General features: G+C 40.1%; 1 protein-coding gene across 1 annotated transcript in view; it reads right to left on the bottom strand.

Moving 5' to 3' along the window:
- The window catches only part of kiz (kizuna centrosomal protein), a 223,407-nt gene that overhangs the window by 182,579 nt on the left and 21,887 nt on the right, over positions 1–18,941 (bottom strand). The window contains exons 2-3 of the mRNA XM_073051369.1: positions 17,967–18,029; positions 16,056–16,212 (exon numbers count right to left, since the gene is read on the bottom strand). Coding sequence (XP_072907470.1) covers positions 16,056–16,212; positions 17,967–18,029 — 220 coding nt within the window. The remainder of the gene's footprint in view (positions 1–16,055; positions 16,213–17,966; positions 18,030–18,941) is intronic.

Here is an 18,941-nt window from a genome sequence, read left to right on the forward strand (position 1 = left end):
CCTTACAAGGCTGCTGTCAAATTTCTAACATGGCTTCAGCGTTTTATCCATCTCCCAGTAATGTCTAAATGGAACTTCTTTCTGGACAGTAGCAGCATATTCGAGATATGTTTATAAAATATGTAAACATCCATACTTTCCCTTCTGAAAATCCTCCACGAGTAACTAATTATCCAATTATTGTAAATACTTCAGTAATGTGACAGAACAGCTTATATAGTGAGCAATAATTTCCCTAACGAAACAGAAGTCAACTAATCACCTCAAGGTAGATGTAGGCATTGAACAATGCTCAGAGAGGAGATGGAGATGCCTCAAATATCATCTATTATCAGTTCCTTCTTCAAACCCATACCTCTTTGTTTGTTGCTAAGTAAATTTTGGTGTATATACAAATAGTATTACTATTCCAACCAATTACCATATTGTACATAATCATGAACAAAGCCAACAAACATCAAAAAGTAGGGAGAATAGAACAGTTAACAACTTAATGAGTGTGTGGATGTTCAGTCTCAGAAAGTAAGAGCAATGTCACCTGAATACCCTTGATCTTACGGGAACATGGACACTGGTGTTGTAATTCTATAGTGAATAGATATTGTTGAACACAATATGAAGTATGGACGCTTCAGTTACACTATTAAACACTGTGTTATACTGTATTAAGCATCATATATATATATATATATATATATATATATATATATATATATATATATATATACACACACACACACTAGAAGAGAGTAGACTGAATATGAGGATCGCCCTTGATTGGCCTTGCTGAAAGACAAATTCAAATGCCATCTCTTAAAAAAAAGAAATAAAGACATGCTCAATAGCACATAAAGATCACAAGAGTCTCCATATAAGAAAGTACATCCTCTCTGCCTGTTACTTCGCTTTGGTAGCGAGATGGAGATTGGACATTCAAAATACAACAAATTCTAAGTGTGAATTGCATCATTGCTCTTATGAAATACCAACCACTTTTGCAAGAACCTTAGCTCCCACAAAGTTTGTTAAGAATCTTGAATTATGAGGTTGGTTTTTTAATCATTAATTTATTTTAAACATTTTCATTGCCTATTTTTTTTAAATCAATGTGCCATGTTCTATTTATTCCAAAGTTATGTTTTAACAATAGTTATCTTGTAGACATTGTCTTTCGATATTATATTCAACTTCTTCATATCATTTTTAGTTAAAAATTGTTGCCTAACTATAAATGGTTAAAAACGCAATAGTATACTACAAATACAGCTAACTGCAAATTGAAATATATTAACATCAATAAACATCTATTGAACAATTGACATAATATCTTCTGGGAAGCACTTATTTTCTCATGTACAAAGGTTAACTAATGATAAAAAATATCAGGTATCATAACTAATAACCATTTGCTACTCTAACAGATAATTCTAAATTAGAGTTTCCAAATGTCAACATGCACCCAATTCATTCATTGGCAAAGATTTTTGAGTAACTAAAGCAACAGTCCGCTATGAATTGGAGTGAAAGGGTGAGTTTTTTTAATGTTTGTCCTCTCATTATCTGCCATGGTAGCGTAGCGGTTAGTGCAATGCTATTACAGCTCAGGGTGTTCCGGAGTTCGGAGTTCAATTCTGGCACTGTTCTGTAAGGAGTCTCTACATTCTCCCCATGGGTTTTCTCTGGGTTCATCAGTTTCCTCCCAATGTCCAATGATGTACTGGGTAGATTAATTGGTCATTGTAAATTGTTCTGCGATTAGGTTGAGGTTAATCGTGTTTGGGTTTGCTGGGCAGTGTAGGTTGAAGTGCCGGTAGGGCCTACACTGCATTGTATTAGTAAATAAATAAATAAAGGTGTAAAATTTCAGACCTACAAAAGGTAAAACACAAATTAGATGTAGATTTTTTCATACTTATCTGTTTCAAAATTATTCCATGCAAATTTGCAGAACACGTGATTAACAACTAAATATCCCATATTACCAGCTCCCCACTTTCAGCATCCACTTTCGATCCTTCATTCCTAAGAAATCTGCATCATTTCTAAAAATGAGTGTGATGCATGCTTAAAAATGAAAATCTAACTCACAAAATGTGAATTGGTGTTGCTTTTTTAACATTACTTCAAGATGGGACTCGGGATTCATTAAACAAAAAAACTATTAAAATACCAGAATAAGGTTAATTTGAAATTTTAATCATACATTTGGAAAGATTTGATTGGCAGATGAAACATGCAATAAAAATGTAGAAACATTGATTTGCAGAAAGTAAATGTCATTAATGCAGGTTTTGAAGATGACTGTTGCAATGAATTGTCATGTACTAAATGAATAGTTATAAAACAATTTTGTTACGGAGCTGATGATTATTGAGCAGACAAGATATAGCCTCAGCATTACCTGAGGCAATGAAAACTTTTTCAAATACTGTTTATTTTATAATAGCTCCAGTTTGATCTTCTGAAGATTTGGAATTCAGAATAACTTAGTATTGCTCTACTCGTTCACCTAGATCAGGCATGGGCAAACTACGGCCTGGGGGCCATATGCGGCCCGTTAAGCTTTTTAATACGGCCCGCAGAACTTGATGAAATTATATTAATAAACCTTGTTAATGTTTTTTCCCCGCAATTCTGGCGTTTTCCCAATAGATGACGCACTCTATATACATTGACCTTTGTTGAGGTGCAGCGTATTATTCCACATTTGCGCTTTACTCTTTGACCTCTCACCCCTTCTGTAAAGATGAGTGGAGCTAAGAAAAGTGGATAGAGAATGTCGGGTGTTTAATAAGGAGTGGACAACTAAATATCTTTTTACTGAACACCGATCAACTGCTGTATGCCTGATATGCCAAGAGACTGTGGCGGTTTTTAAAGAATATAATATCAGCCGTCACTTTGCCACAAAACATGCCAACTATGCTAGCAACCAGTCAACGAAAGAACGGGAAGCTAATGCTCAGAGGTTGGCAGCTAATTTACAGGCTCAACAAAATTTTTTTCACCGTCAAACTGCCATTCATGAGTCAAGTACCAAGGCGAGTTTTATGCTGTCATTCAAATTAGCAAAGGCCAGCAAGCCTCTGTCTGAAGGTGAGTTTTTAAAAGAATGTATGGTGGAGACAGCAGGTGTATTGTGTCCGGAGAGCAAAGACAAATTTGAAAAAATTAGTTTATCACGCAGGACAGTGACTCGCCATGTGGAACTGATAGATGAAGATATAACCAGCGACTTAAATAAAAAGGCAGAGTCGTTCACGTTATATTCATTAGCACTGGATGAAAGCAACGATGTAAAAGACACTGCTCAGCTCCTCATTTTTATCCGAGGAATTGACAATACTTTTGAAATAACGGAGGAGTTTTTGACAATGGAGTCTCTGAAAGGAAAAACACGGGGAGAGGACTTGTATGACCGGGTGTCTGCTGTCATCGAAAATATGAAGCTCCCTTGGAGTAAACTTATCAACGTCACCACAGATGGATCTCCTTATTTGACAGGGAAAAATGTCGGCCTGCTGAGGAGAATACAGAATAAAGTGAAAGATGAAAATCCTGAACAGGATGTTATTTTCCTTCACTGCATCATCCACCAGGAATCTCTATGTAAGTCGGTATTACAGCTGAATTATGTTGTGAATCCTGTCGTAAAACTTGTCAACTTTATACGTGCAAGGGGACTTCAGCACCGTCAGTTCATCACGTTCCTGGAGGAAACTGATGCGGATCACCAGGACCTACTTTATCACTCCCGTGTCCGCTGGTTAAGTTTGGGCAAAGTGTTTCAACGAGTATGGGAGCTCAAAGAGGAGATCGGTGCATTTTTGGAGTTACTGAGGAAGGCCGGCGAATTTCCTGAGCTGAGCAACAAGAGCTGGCTTTGTGACTTTGCGTTTGCTGTGGATATATTTTCACACATGAATGAACTGAACGTGAAGCTACAGGGGAAGGATCAGTTTGTGCATGACATGTACACAAACGTGAAAGCCTTTAAATCCAAGCTGGCTTTTTTCTCCAGGCAAATTTTGAATAAGTTATTCACTCATTTTCCCACACTAGCCACGCTGGAAGAGGCCGGCGCAAATGTGAAAAAATACAGCGAGTCACTGGATGCGCTGCACAGAGAATTCTGCCGTCGCTTTTCTGATTTTGAAAAAATTGACAAGTCACTTCAGTTGGTGGCCTGTCCCCGTCACAAGATCCTGAAACAGCACCAGAGGAGCTACAGCTGGAACTGATCGACCTTCAGTCTGACCCTGTCTTAAAAGAGAAGTTCAACTCTCTTAAACTGAATGACTTTTATGCTTCACTTGGTAAAGAGGTGTTTCCAAACCTCCGGAGGACTGCACAGAAGATGCTGGCGTTGTTCGGCTCGACCTATTTGTGTGAACAGGCGTTCAGCGTCATGAACATCAACAAAGCCAGCCACAGATCCAAGTTAACTGACCAACACCTCAGATCCATCCTGAGAATCGCCACAACAAAACTAAATCCAGACTTTGATGCGCTGGCTAAAAAGGGAGACCAACAACACTGTTCCCACTGAAATTAAAAATAAGTTTCTTCGTTGTGTTATGTAAAAAATGCATTTGAAAATATTTTTTTCAATAAGCCTTACATGTTACATGTCATTTCTGTTAAGTGATGGACATGAGTAGTGCGCAGGTGCACGTACGTTCTCAAAATAAAAAATGCGCTCCAGATCAAATAACGTGCTCCGCATACTGGCGCGCTGTCACTGTTCTGTCCTTGTGCTGGTCGTTGTTGAGTTTTGGCACAGGGGACAATTAAATAAGAAGGAGCAGGACAAGTAGACCTGCATCTCCTACCGTTTTTGAAATGAAGACAGTCAGGAGGAGAGTGATGATGATAATATCTTGAAGGATAACAGAATTTTCAGTGCTTTAAAATAATAACTGTTACTATTAAAAAAGCTGTATTTTATTCATTTAATTTTCAGTGTTTTAAAAGTCATTTCAATAAATAGATAAATACCATAGGACTTCAAAGACAGATATTTTGTTGTAATGCATTTGTTCATTTTCAATTGAAATTAAAGCACATGTTTTCTACATATCCCATGATATTTTATTTTCTCTTATGAGGTGTATTACCAAAACACTCCGTCCATCTGCTCCTGGTCCAGCCCCCCTGTCAAATTTTAGAACCCTTTGTGGCCCACAAGTCAAAAAGTTTGCCCACCCCTGACCTAGATCCAGTCTGCCAATGAGGTACTTAATAGGCTTGTTCTGGCTTCTGGAGGTGCAGTTCATTTTGAATGCAATTTGTTTTGTATGGACATCACTTCCTGTACACAAGTTGTTTTTTTCTAACATATCATTTCCTGTGCAGATTAATTGGATTTCATTTTGAAGCACATGGCGGAAAGACATCCATTGCCATCCCCTCTTTATTTGCCCCTGAAACAGAAATATCTGTAAGTCTTAACAACAACACACACAAAATGCTGGTGGAACACAGCAGGCCAGGCAGCATCTATAGGGAGAAGCGCTGTCGACGTTTCGGGCCGAGACCCTTCGTCAGGACTAACCGAAAGGAAAGATAGTAAGAGATTTGAAAGTAGTGGGGGGAGGGGGAAATGCGAAATGATAGGAGAAGACCAGAGGGGGTGGGATGAAGCCAAGAGCTGGAAAGGTGATTGGCGAAAGTGATACAGAGCTGGAGAAGGGAAAGGATCATGGGACGGGAGGCCTCAGGAGAAAGAAAGGAGGGGGTGAGCACCAGAGGGAGATGGAGAACAGGCAAACAACTAAATATGTCAGGGATGGGGTAAGGGGAGGAGGGGCATTAACGGAAGTTAGAGAAGTCAATGTTCATGCCATCAGGTTGGAGGCTACCCAGCCGGTATATAAAGTGTTGTTCCTCCAACCTGAGTTTGGATTCATTTTGACAGTAGAGGAGGCCATGGATAGACATATCAGAATGGGAATGGGACGTGGAATTAAAATGTGTGGCCACTGGGAGATCCTGCTTTTACTGGCACAGGTGTTCAGCGAAACGGTCTCCCAGTCTGTGTCGGATCACACCAATGTATAAAAGGCCACACCGGGAGCACCGGACGCAGTATACCACACCAGCTGACTCACAGGTGAAGTGTCGCCTCACCTGGAAGGACTGTCTGGGGCCCTGAATGGTGGTGAGGGAGGAAGTGTAAGAGCAGGTGTAGCACTCCGTTAATGCCCCTCCTCCCCTTCTTACCCCATCCCTGACATATTTAGTTGTTTGCCTGTTCTCCATCTCCCTCTGGTGCTCCCCCCGCCTCCTTTCTTTCTCCTGAGGCCTCCCATCCCATGATCCTTTCCCTTCTCCAGCTCTGTATCACTTTCGCCAATCACCTTTCCAGCTCTTAGCTTCATCCCACCCCCTCTGGTCTTCTCCTATCATTTTGCATTTCCCCCTCCCCCCACTAATTTCAAATCTCTTACTATCTTTCCTTTCGGTTAGTCCTGATGAAGGGTCTCGGCCCGAAACGTCGAAAGCGCTTCTCTCTATAGATGCTGCCTGGCCTGCTGTGTTCCACCAGCATTTTGTGTGTGTTGTTGTTTGAATTTCCAGCATCTGCAGATTTCCTCGTGTTTGCTCTGTAAGTCTTAAGTTTTGTTTATATCAGTAAACATTTAGGAGATATATATTTTGAAGCAAGTATTATGTTTATCGCCCATCATTATTAAGATATCATTGTGTCATGAGCTTACTCTTGTGACACAGCATAGTTATGGAGTCTTGCATGAGTGTATTACCTTTGTTAACACCATTTGCGAGAATAATCAGCAGTGTTAGCATGTTCAAGTACACGCTATTCTGTATTGAATTTAATACATATTTTACTTAAGTTTCTGCAGTTTAATAATTACAATCTCATTAAAAACCCTGAAGGAAGCTTCCATCTTGGGTGATTTTTGAGAAACTCACTGCATAGCTTTGTATATCTGCACTGTGAGGGCAGTAGTGAAAAGAAAACTCATCTTCAAAGCCGTCAGCTGTGGAATGGGTGTGCACCTGAACACCATACAGAATTTCAGCTACTGGCCCAAGCAACATCAACAGCTGAGATCTGGAAGTCAGTTCAGAACACAGCACATCGATTGCATGTCCAAGCACTTGAACAAATCTGCGATTAGCATTGCTACAGCACAAAACCACTCTAAAGGAGCAGTGAGAATGAGACTGGCTTATGCTAGGTGCAAAGGCCAGATAGATAGATAGATAGATACTTTATTCATCCCCATGGGGAAATTCAACTTTTTTTTTCCAATGTCCCATACACTTGTTGTAGCAAAACTAATTACATACAATATGATATGCATCTAAATCAATATCTCAAAAAGCATTTATAATAGCTTTTAAAAAGTTCTTAAGTCCTGGCGGTTGAATTGTAAAGCCTAATGGCATTGGGGAGTATTGACCTCTTCATCCTGTCTGAGGAGCGTTGCATCGATAGTAACCTGTCGCTGAAACTGCTTCTCTTTCTCTGGATGGTGCTATGTAGAGGATGTTCAGAGTTTTCCATAATTGACCGTAGCCTACTCAGCGCCCTTCGCTCAGCTACCGATGTTAAACTCTCCAGTACTTTGCCCACGACAGAGCCCGCCTTCCTAACCAGCTTATTAAGACGTGAGGCGTCCCTCTTCTTAATGCTTCCTCCCCAACACACCACCACAAAGAAGAGGGCGCTCTCCACAACTGACCTATAGAACATCTTCAGCATCTCACTACAGACATTGAATGACGCCAACCTTCTAAGGAAGTACAGTCGACTCTGTGCCTTCCTGCACAAGGCATCTGTGTTGGCAGTCCAGTCTAGCTTCTCGTCTAACTGTACTCCCAGATACTTGTAGGTCTTAACCTGCTCCACACATTCTCCATTAATGATCACTGGCTCCATATGAGGCCTAGATCTCCTAAAGTCCACCACCATCTCCTTGGTCTTGGTGATATTGAGACGCAGGTAGTTTGAGTCGCACCATATCACAAAGTCCTGTATCAGTTTCCTATACTCCTCCTCCTGTCCATTCCTGACACACCCCACTATGGCCGTGTCATCAGCGAACTTCTGCACATGGCAGGACTCCGAGTTATATTGGAAGTCTGATGTGTACAGGGTGAACAGGACCGGAGAGAGTACGGTTCCCTGCGGCGCTCCTGTGCTGCTGACCACCGTGTCAGACCTACAGTCTCCCAGATAGAGAATCTGGGATATCCCAGATAGATATCTCTATGCAGATAGAGAAAGTTGGCATAGACTTAGAGAAAGCACCCTATAGACATGGAGAGAGTACATGTAGAGGCTACAATAACTGCCCTCGGGGAAAAGCATGAAGATGAGGCTGCCTCAGCAGAGGCAAAGGAGTATGAAACAGCAGCTGACTTAGACAGTGGTGAGTCTATAACTAGAATCAGTCATGCTTTGCCATCACAACAGCCAATGCAGCTTATGAAAGAATGTCCAAACATATTTTGGATATAAAACAGACAGTGCTCCAGATCTACAAGGAGAAGCTGTCCACACCACACAGCCAACTTGCCTTTCATATAGTCCAGGTATTGACAGCCATGGTCTACAGCAGCAAAGACTCACGTCCTTCTTCAGTTTCATCACAGCAAAGACATCAGTCAAGAGTTGCTACTGATACCAGCCCCATTTTAACGGATATGGACAGTCTGACTTCCATCCATCCCAAGATGTACATTTGGCAAAACTGTCTCCACAATGCCCTCTTTCAGAACCTGAAGATGCATTAGACTTGGCTCGGTATCTAGCACATCAGGACCTAGTCTCAGCAGGATTAAATTTGTTTGACAACCATTCTCCCAGTTATCTGTCCTGGAAGTTGTGCTTTATCAATGCTGTGGAAGAACTGAGTCTCAAACATAGTGAAGAGCCAGACCTTCTTTGTACGTGGCTTGGTGAGGAGTTACTGCAAAATGCAAGAAAGATTAGGCCAGTGCACATTAATAATCTAGCTGTGGGATTGAAAATGCTGTGGTTCTCCAGAGGCAACTGAAGAATATCTTGTCAGCAAATTTGATAATTTTCCAAAGCTCTCACACAATGAACCGCAGAAGCTACTTGAGCTTGCAAATCTATTGTTAGAACTACAAGCTGCAATATCAGGGGCTACCTGCTAGGACTGAGTTACTTGGACACAGCAAGAGGAATAAACCCTATAGTTGAGAAACTACAAAGCTACATGCAAGAACCATAGATAACTAAAGGGTTTAAGTATAAAATGAAGCATCGTGCCCACTATCCACCATTTTCATTGTTTGTGGAAGTCACTTGCTTCCATGCAGAGACGTGAAATGACCCTAGATTATGCTCTCAACTTTCAGTAACATGTCATTCACAGAGAGAGCTTCAACAAAATCATGGGAAACCAGAACTCATGGTCAACAAAACTGAAGTAGAAAACTCTGTCATGAACCCTGATAATAATACCCTGTGTATAAGAATCCTTACCCCTTAAGGACAGGCAGAAGATTCAGAAAAAAACCGCCTGGAAACTAAAGACACTTTCTAAAAGAGCACTCAGTATGTTTCAAATGTTGCGTTTCAACAATACAGCAAGCAATAGACTGTAGCATTATCATCCACTACACTGAGTGCAACAGTGACTCGCACATACCAGTATTTCATTCAGTTCCAGCACTTTGGGCTACTACTGGTTCCAACATAACCGCAGCAGAGCACAATGGGGAGGCAGCTGAACATCAATGAGACATTGCTACTTCCTCATGCACAGAACTACAAGGCAAATCCTGCTCTAAAATATGCCTACCCAAAAGAACATACTGAGCAAAAAATAAAGACGTGTGGTACTAGATGATCAGAGCAATAAGTCTTTTGTAAAATCAATATTAGTTGATATATTCAGTATTCAAGGTTCTATTTCCTCATACACTCTGAAACAAGTTCTGGAACATCAGAAATTGCCAGAAGAACTAGTGGATATATTGTGGAATCAATAGGAGAGGAGGTCTGCCTACCCTTAATAACTCTCCTTGAATGTAACAATATTCCCAATTCCTGAAGCTGCACGCAGTCATTCATATCTTAAGGACAAAGCTGACAAGATTCTTCCACTTGAGATACCTGAGATTGTTTTGGGATATTTTAACCAGGCCAGTCTGAAAAAAAATCACTAAGCAATTACCATCAACAGATCAATTGCAATACCAGAGGAAACAACACACTGGACTATTGCTACACCACCATCAAGAATGCCTACCGTGCTATTCCACGCCCTCACTTCGGCAAGTCCGATCACCTGGCTGTATTTCTACTCCCTGAGTAAAGGCAAAGACTTAAGACTACAGCACCAGTAGTGAGGACCAAGAAGGTATGGACAAGGGAAGCACAGGAGCACCTACAAGACTGCTTTGAATCAGTGGACTGGGCTATATTCAGGGATTCATCTTCGAACCTGGATGAGTACGCTGCAGTTGTTATCGACTTCATTAAAACCTGTGTGGATAAGTATGTGCCTACAAAGACTGACTGCACACTACCAAACCAAAAGCCATGGATGAACCAGGAGGTACATCGTCTGAAGGCTAGATCTGTGGCATTCAAGTCTGGCGATCCAGGACTATACTAGAAAACCAGGTATGATCTGCAGAAGGCTAGTTCAAGGGTGAAGAGACAACTTTGAGTGAGGTTGGAGGTGACATCAGATGCCATGCTTCACTACCAGATGAACTCAATGCCTTCTATGCCCGCTTTGAAAGGGAAAATACAACTACAGCTGTGAAGATCCCTGCTGCACCTGATGACCCTGTGATCTCTGTCTCAGAGGCCGATGTTAGGCTGTCTTTAAAGAGAGTGAACCCTCGCAAGGCGGAAGGTTCCGATGACCCAGTAAGGTTCTGAAAACCTGTGCCAACCAATTGGCGGGAATATTCAAGGACATTTTCAACCTCTCACTGCTACAGGCAGAAGTTCCCACTTGCTTCAAAAAGGCAACAATTATATCAGTGCCTATGAAGAATAACATGAGCTGCCTTAATGACTATCACCCGGTATCACTCACATCTACAATGATGAAATGCTTTGAGAGGTTGGTTATGATGAGACGGAACTTCTGCCTCATCAAGGACCTGGACCCATTGCAATTTGCCTATTACCACAATAGGTCAACCACAAATGCAATCTCAATGGCTCTTCACATGGCTTTAGACCACTTGGACAACACAAATACCTATGTCAGGATGCTGTTCATCGACTATAGCTCAGCATTTAATACCATCATTCCCATAATCCTGATTGAGAAGTTGCAGAACCTGGGGCCCTGTACCTCCCTCTGCAATTGGATTCTCGACTTCCTAACCGGAAGACCACAATCTGTGCGGAATGGTTGTAACATTGCCTCCTCGCTGATGATCAACACTGGTGCACCTCAGGGATGTGTGCTTAGCCCACTGCTCTACTAGGCACAGCTCAAGTACCATCTATAAATTTGCTTATGATACAACCACTGTTGGTAGAATCTCAGGTGGTGACGAGAGGGCTTACAGGAGTGAGATATGCCAACTAGTGGAGTGGTACTGCAGCAACAACCTGGCACTCAACGTCAGTAGACAAAGAGCTGATTGTGGACTTCCAGAAGGGTAAGACGAAGGAACACATACCAATCCTCATAGAGGGATCAGAAGTTGGAGAGAGTGAGTAATTCCAAGTTCCTGCATGTCAAGATCTGTGAGGATCTGACCTGGTCCCAACATATTGATGTAGTCATAAAGACAACAAGACAGTGGCTATACTTTATTAGGAGTTTGAAGAGATTTGGTATGTCAACAAACACACTCAAAACTTCTATAGTTGTACTGTGGAGAGCATTCTGACAGGCTGCATCACTATCTGGTATGGGGGGGCTACTGCACAGGACCGAAAGAAGCTGCAGAAGGTTGTAAATCTAGTCAGCTCCATCTTGGGTACTAGCCTACAAAGTACCCAGGACATCTTTAGGGAGCAGTGTCTCAGAAAGGCAGCGTCCATTATTAAGGACGTCCAGCATCCAGGGCATTCCCTTTTCTCACTGTTACCATCAGGTAGGAAATATAGAAGCCTGAAGGCACACACTCAGTGATTCAGGAACAGGTTCTTCCCCTCTCCCATCAGATTCCTAAATGGACATTGAACACTTGGACACTACCTCACTTTTTAAAATATGTATTATTTCTGTTTTTGCATTTTTTAATCTATTCAATATACATAATTGATTTACTTGTTTATTTATTATTTTTTCTCTCTGCTAGATTATCTATTGCATTGAACTGCTGCTGCTAAGTTAACAAAGTTCACATCACATGCCAATGATAATAAAACTGATTCTGATTCTTGGGTTCTAGCCTACAAAGAACCCAGGACATCTTCAAGGAGTGGCATCTCAGAAAGGCAGCGTCCATTATTAATGACCTCCAACACCCAGGGTATGCTCTTCTCTCACTGTTACCATCTGGTAGGAGATACAGAAGCCTGAAGACACAGACTCAGCGATTCAGGAACAGCTTCTTCCCCTCTGCCATCCGATCCCTAAATGGACATTGAACACTTGGATACTAACTCACTTTTTAAAAAATATATAGTATTTCTGTTGTTTGCATGATTTTTGATCATTTTATATGTATACTATATAAAGTATACTGAATAAGATTTATTTATTTATTATTATTTTATTTCCTCTATTATGTATTGCATTGAACTGCTGCTACTAAGTTAACAAATTTCACATCACATGCTGGTGATAATAAACATGATTCTGATTCTTCTGCTGAAATTCTACTGTTGCTTGCCAGAGACACCATCCATGTACATTAGGTGCATGAACAGCACAATAGTCAACAAAATGCTCCTTGTGCGCAATGACTGGACCTGGGTCGGGTCATAATGGGTGAAGTCTGTTTCAATGGTGCTCATCAGCCTACTGCCAGCACATTTAAGACTAACATCCTGGACAATGGATGCCCAGGTCATTTCAGACCCTGTGAGAGTAGATTCATCATGAAAGAGAAGAGTGTAGGTTAGTAAATCAAGTATCCTGTCAGACTTATCTCTGCTCAACCAGATTTAGGCAAACTGGCCTTCTGTCACTTGGAAGAAAACTATAAGCTGGTATCTTCCTTCAAATCATGAACAAAGAGTTTAGCAAAGATGAGTCAAACAGTTGGGTAGCTTCCTTTCCTTTCCACTTTCCACAACAATTCCTACCAAAAAACAGAGGACAGGTCCTTAGGTGACTCATGTCCCTCACTTGAGAAGGATACTAGAAAAGAAAGATCATTACATGAAGTTCAGGAACAATCATGCTGAGTTAGCCCCTCCACCAGCTTCCGAAAAAGAAAACTGATATTTGCCCAACTTCAGTGTTTACCACCCCCAAAATCTCCACAAATATGAATTGTCTTTGGTTCAACTGCACAGTTCAAAGGCATATTTCTGAACAACATGCTCTTTCAGGCTCCAGGCCTCAATGGCAGTTTACTTGGATCTTCATTCATTTCAGAACAGAGACTGTGACAGCGATGGCAGGCATCAAACAAATGTTCCACAGCTTCATTGAGACTACCTCAGATTCTTGACCACAAACTAGACAACAAGATTCTAGGGTACCACATGAGAGCTAACATATTTGGTAACGGTCCCTTACTAACTCTCAAGGGAAAGACATAATTTGGGACTGAATCACAGAGGTACCTGAAAACAACTGACGCTGCTGGACATAGTGAAGCTGGATTCATGCTGTGCAAGGCAAAACTCTCACTTTAGAGGCAACTCACCCAATTGTCATTCTGGATAAACACCATGTCACCTGTCTGCTCATTACACATTACCACAAGCAAGGATGTCATCAAGGCCAACATTTTTGAAGTGAAAAAGTTAAAGACTATGTAGTAAGACTGTTTTGAAGACCAGTCTCTGAGACTATCCTTCTTTTGCCAAAGACTTACTGATGCGATCATTTGACTTTTAGTTTCAATAGTTAAATTTGACAACCTATGGATGCCAGGCTGGGAATGTTTTAGCCTCTAGAGGCACAGTCTGTTTTGTATGAACACCACTTATGTAAGTTTTTTTAATATATCATTTCCTGCACGGGTTAATTAGATTTCATTTTGAAGCACATAGTGGAAAGATATCCATCTCCATCTCCTCTTTATTTGCCCTTGATACAGCAATATCTGTGAGACCTAAGCTTTGTTAATATCAGTAAACATTTAAGAGATATATTTTGAAGGAAGTATTATGTTTATTGCCTATCATTATTAAGATATCATTACACCATGAGTTAACTCTTCTTTACACAGCATAGTTATGGAGTGCTGCATGTGTGCACTACCAGTGTTAAAACCCATGTGAGAATAATCGGCAGTATTAGGATATTAGAATATTCAGGCACACAACAATTCTGTATTGAATTTAATATGTAGTTTACTTGACTTTCTGCAATTCACAAGTATGATCTTATTAAAAACCCTGAAGGAAGCTTCCAGCTCAGGTGGTTTTTGAGAAGGTGTTTAACTCACTGCATATATCTAGACTGTGAGGGCAGTAGAAGGCTAAAAGTGAATATTTTACACATGCTCATGGATGTAGTAAAAAGAGATTGCCAATCTTTTTACTACATCCCAACATATGACAAAATGCTTCATGTTATTCTACAGATATAAGCTGAGAACAGCATCGACCAAAAAGTAAACTTGGAAGCTTCTTAATCCAGTTAGTTCAGTACAATGGTGTATTCTATTTCTTTTATTGAAATAAATTATCTGGAAGCCCTACATTTTATTAGGCTGCAGGCACTTATTCTAGCAAGAGAATGATCTAAAATGCTTCACTTTTGAAAACAGAAACCGAGCTGGAGATGACTAATTTTACCTATCCAATGTCAGTCCCAAACCCAGGTAAAGAATGTCGTGTCAAGAAGAGCATCTGCCTATAAAATATTTGCCAAATCATTATGAAGTATTCAAAGCAACAGACCCATCTCTATAATTTTTTCTCCATTCATCCCTTTGCCATGTTCTGATACCAGCTCAAACCCCTCCAAACTTTAACAGAGACTGACAGATTGATATACAGTATTGGAAAAGGATTAAGGTATATGGGAATGGTGCAGAATATGGACCTGAGATTAAACATCATCCATGATCTTAATAAGCAGCAGAGAATGTTAAGATACTGATTGGTCTACTCCTGCTTCTGCTCTTTATGTTCTTACATTCTTAACCAGGACTTACATATAGGCAACTTGTAGGATAAACGCTTGCATTTCGTGGAAATCAGATAATGTACAGAAATGGGTGTGGTCAAAGATGTTAGTCTAAAGCAGGGGTGTCAAACTCATTTTAGGTCATGGGCCGGATTGAGCAAAATGCAGCTTCATGCGGGCCGGATCAGTCGGACGCGTGCGAACGCAGCTTTCGTTGCCTCCGTTTTTTCAGCCTGCTCTCATGTGTCTCAGTCTCTGCTATAACTACAAAGTGTTTCACTTTACAAATTCTGTTTCTTATGAAGAAGACTGCCGAGCAAGACTGCCGAATAAACACTAAAAACCCTGAAAACCTGGTACCTGAATAAACTCAGCATTAGCCATATCATACGCCATAGGCGCTTCGATTACTGGGGCCAGCTTTAATAGTAATTAGATATTATCTCGCGGGCCAAAGATAATTCCACCGCGGGCCGGATTTGGCCCGCGGGCCTTGAGTTTGACATATATGGTCTAAAGAATCATGTTTAGACCTGTGAGTCTTAACATGGGAATTAAAACACATAGTAGAGGAGTTGCAAACTTGTCAAAAAGAAGGAAAATACACATTGCTTGTATCCTGGTGAGGGGCTGGAGGAGGATTTTCTGTAGTGGTAGAGACAAGTGAAGAAAATAGTGCTGGGATCTGAAATTTGACTAAAGTCAATGCCTTATAATAACAATTAGGCATTCTGCATCTTTTGCATAATTAAACACTTAATATTCTAAAATGTTAACCTATTGAATAGAAAATTATTGGGTTAACATTTAGTAATATTCTACCTTCATTTGTTTCCATGTGTCTAAACTTGTAGTTAATGCTGAGATTTGTGCTTCAATACTCCCGAAATCTTTGAGCAACTGTTGGTTGCGAAGTTGGGCTTTTCTCTCCCTTTCATTCACTTCTTTCAAATAACTTTTCAATTGGGCATGTCTTAGCCTGGAATTGAATAAAAGAGCAGGGTGTTAGCAAAGACACCACAAATTGAAAGGACATCAACTTTACATTCTTTCCCCTAAGCTGCTGCCTGACCTGCAATATTTTGCAATATATGAACAAGAGATTTTACAGCTGGTGGACATCCAGAGCAACACACACTTAACAAGTCAGGCAGCACCTATGGAGCAATAAATAATCAGCGTTTCAGATTGAGAACCCTTCATGAGGACTGGAAAGGAAGGAGAAAGAAGTCTGAATAAGGTTGAGGGTAGGGGAAGGAGTACAAGCTGGTAGGTGATAGGTGAAACTAGGTGAAGGGAAAGGTTGGTGGTTGGGGAAGGGGAAATGAAGTAAGAAACTGGGACGTGATAGGTGGAAGAGGTAAACTTTTCCATTTTTATTTCAGATTTCCAGCATTTGCATTTTTTTTGTTTTTCAGTTATGTGAGAAATGCTGTGAATGATTCCTCCTATTTTTGGGATCGCAACAATATGCATCTAAAATAAAATCCTGAACCCACTAAGTGCGACAACCAAGAAGATGCAAGGAAGAAAGGCAGGAACACAGAGGCGAAGCTTTAAAATTGAGCCATCTGAATTAAGTGCAGTAGGAAAGTAGGTATTGTTTAGCAACCAACCGTAAACATGGCAGTATAGAAACAACATATTCGTAGACACCAAGTGGAGAAAAAGAACAAAAAAAATGTGAGATTTATCTCATTGACACAAGATGAAAACATGGTTTTAACATTATTTAGCTTATTTCTGGGCAAAATTTTAATGTATATTAATGACAGAAATGTAGCTTTACTTTAGTTAGGAAGAAAATACCACTCTGAGGCTTTTATGTGGAATATCGTTATCTAAATCCTAAACAAGGTCTTTAGATTCAGATTCAGTTTAAGAGAATCAGCACAGTAACAGGCCCTTCTGACCCAGAGAGCACGTGCTGCCCAAGTATACCCATGTGACCTATTAACATATTAACCTGTATGTCTTTGGAATGTAGGAGGAAACCAGAGCACCCAGCAGAAACCCACACATTCACGGTGAGAACGTAGAAACTCCTACAGACAGTGGCAGGAATTGAATCCAGGTCGCTGGTGTTGTAGTAGTGTTATGCCAAGTGCTATGCTATCATGCCATACCTTTACATTGGATCAGGGAATAATTAATGCTGGCTGGAGCATAATTTCATGGGAAAGATATGAATTATGGCTAGGCTCTGCAAGGATATATTTGAATAACCAAATCCAGATAGGCATCATTGACAAAGTGCATTCTCAGCTGACAACTGGACAATATAATATCTGCTCTGAGGTTGATTCCTATTGCTTTGATACTCCTGCATACTTACAATGTGCAGACAAATAAAGCTATCTATTCTTAACTGCATTGGTGTCAGCTTGAATTACTGGCATTTCCATATTATCAATCTCACAATGGAAGGTAAACTTTGCAAAAATGTAAGTGAGAAGGGGGAGAGAGCGTTCTGTCAGAAAGTACATGGTCTGACCTAGTGAACACCTTTATGTTTGAATTTAAGGCTACAGTTGACCACTACAAAGTTGGTGCCAAACCTGTGGGATAAACTAAAGTTAGGTCACCTTATGATAGCAGACATTACATTTGGCAGAAAAATCCACCAAAAAAAAATCACCAAGTACATTTTAACAGGACTTACATTCACAATTAATGTTAACAACTGGATCTATGAGGACACACAGTATCAACACAATGCCATCCTTTACTTACTTCCACTGATCTGCCTTGCTGCATACCAAAAGGTTCTTTTCAAGCTCCAGCCGTTTACGTTCACTATATAAAAAAGAAACTCATTATCAGTTAAAGTAATGGACATCAAAAATCAAGGTCATGTGGAATCTCATTCTCTTTCAAATCAATGCAAGGTTTACTATTAGTAAGAAAATTTGGAAATAGAATGATTTTTGAGGTGCCTATTTAATGTGATGGCTGATAAGTTATAAATTATATTCAACTGTACTCTAAGGCATAAAACCACACAACTCATTGATGAAATAAATTTGACAATCAATTGTGTTGATGTTGGCTAACTGTTTTTGATGTGATTGAACTTAAAATGTAGCAAAAATGTGCACATCCTTAGACAAAAGGTAGAACCAGGCATTATAGATAGCTTTAACAAAATTGATATCTATTGACACTGCTGTTTTAGCTAATGGACTGCGGGCAAAATTGGTGACATTTCTGACCTCAGAAGAAACAGTTGATTTATAATCAAAGACAAATTACTAGGATTTTAAAAAGGTTTACTTAAAAAGGCACTGAAAGAGAATCTAAAACCAAAACAACATCAAACTTCCCCAATAAACTTCTCCAGGAAATAAATACAACGGTTTCATAGAAAATCAATTACACGTACTAGATAAATCTGAGTCATACAGCAATGCCATCACTAAACCTGATTTACAGGTAGGTAACATATTGTCTGCATTATTACTGTGAATAGCATGGGCACCATATGCAATATTAAGACAAATTGCATTCTTTGATACCATAGTTCACCACTTAAAATGTTTCAATAAAATTCAAATACTTGAATGCTTCACTTCAATTTTAATTTGCTATAGAACAAATCACAACTGGATATATTGAATTTGTTTAACAAGTTTAACAATGTTAAATAGTTTAACTATTGAACTTGTGGTGGTGACACTGCAAATGTCCCTTACAATGGTGTGTATCATT

Source organism: Hemitrygon akajei, chromosome 7, assembly GCF_048418815.1.
Source record: "Hemitrygon akajei chromosome 7, sHemAka1.3, whole genome shotgun sequence".
Classification (NCBI taxonomy): Eukaryota; Metazoa; Chordata; class Chondrichthyes; order Myliobatiformes; family Dasyatidae; genus Hemitrygon; species Hemitrygon akajei.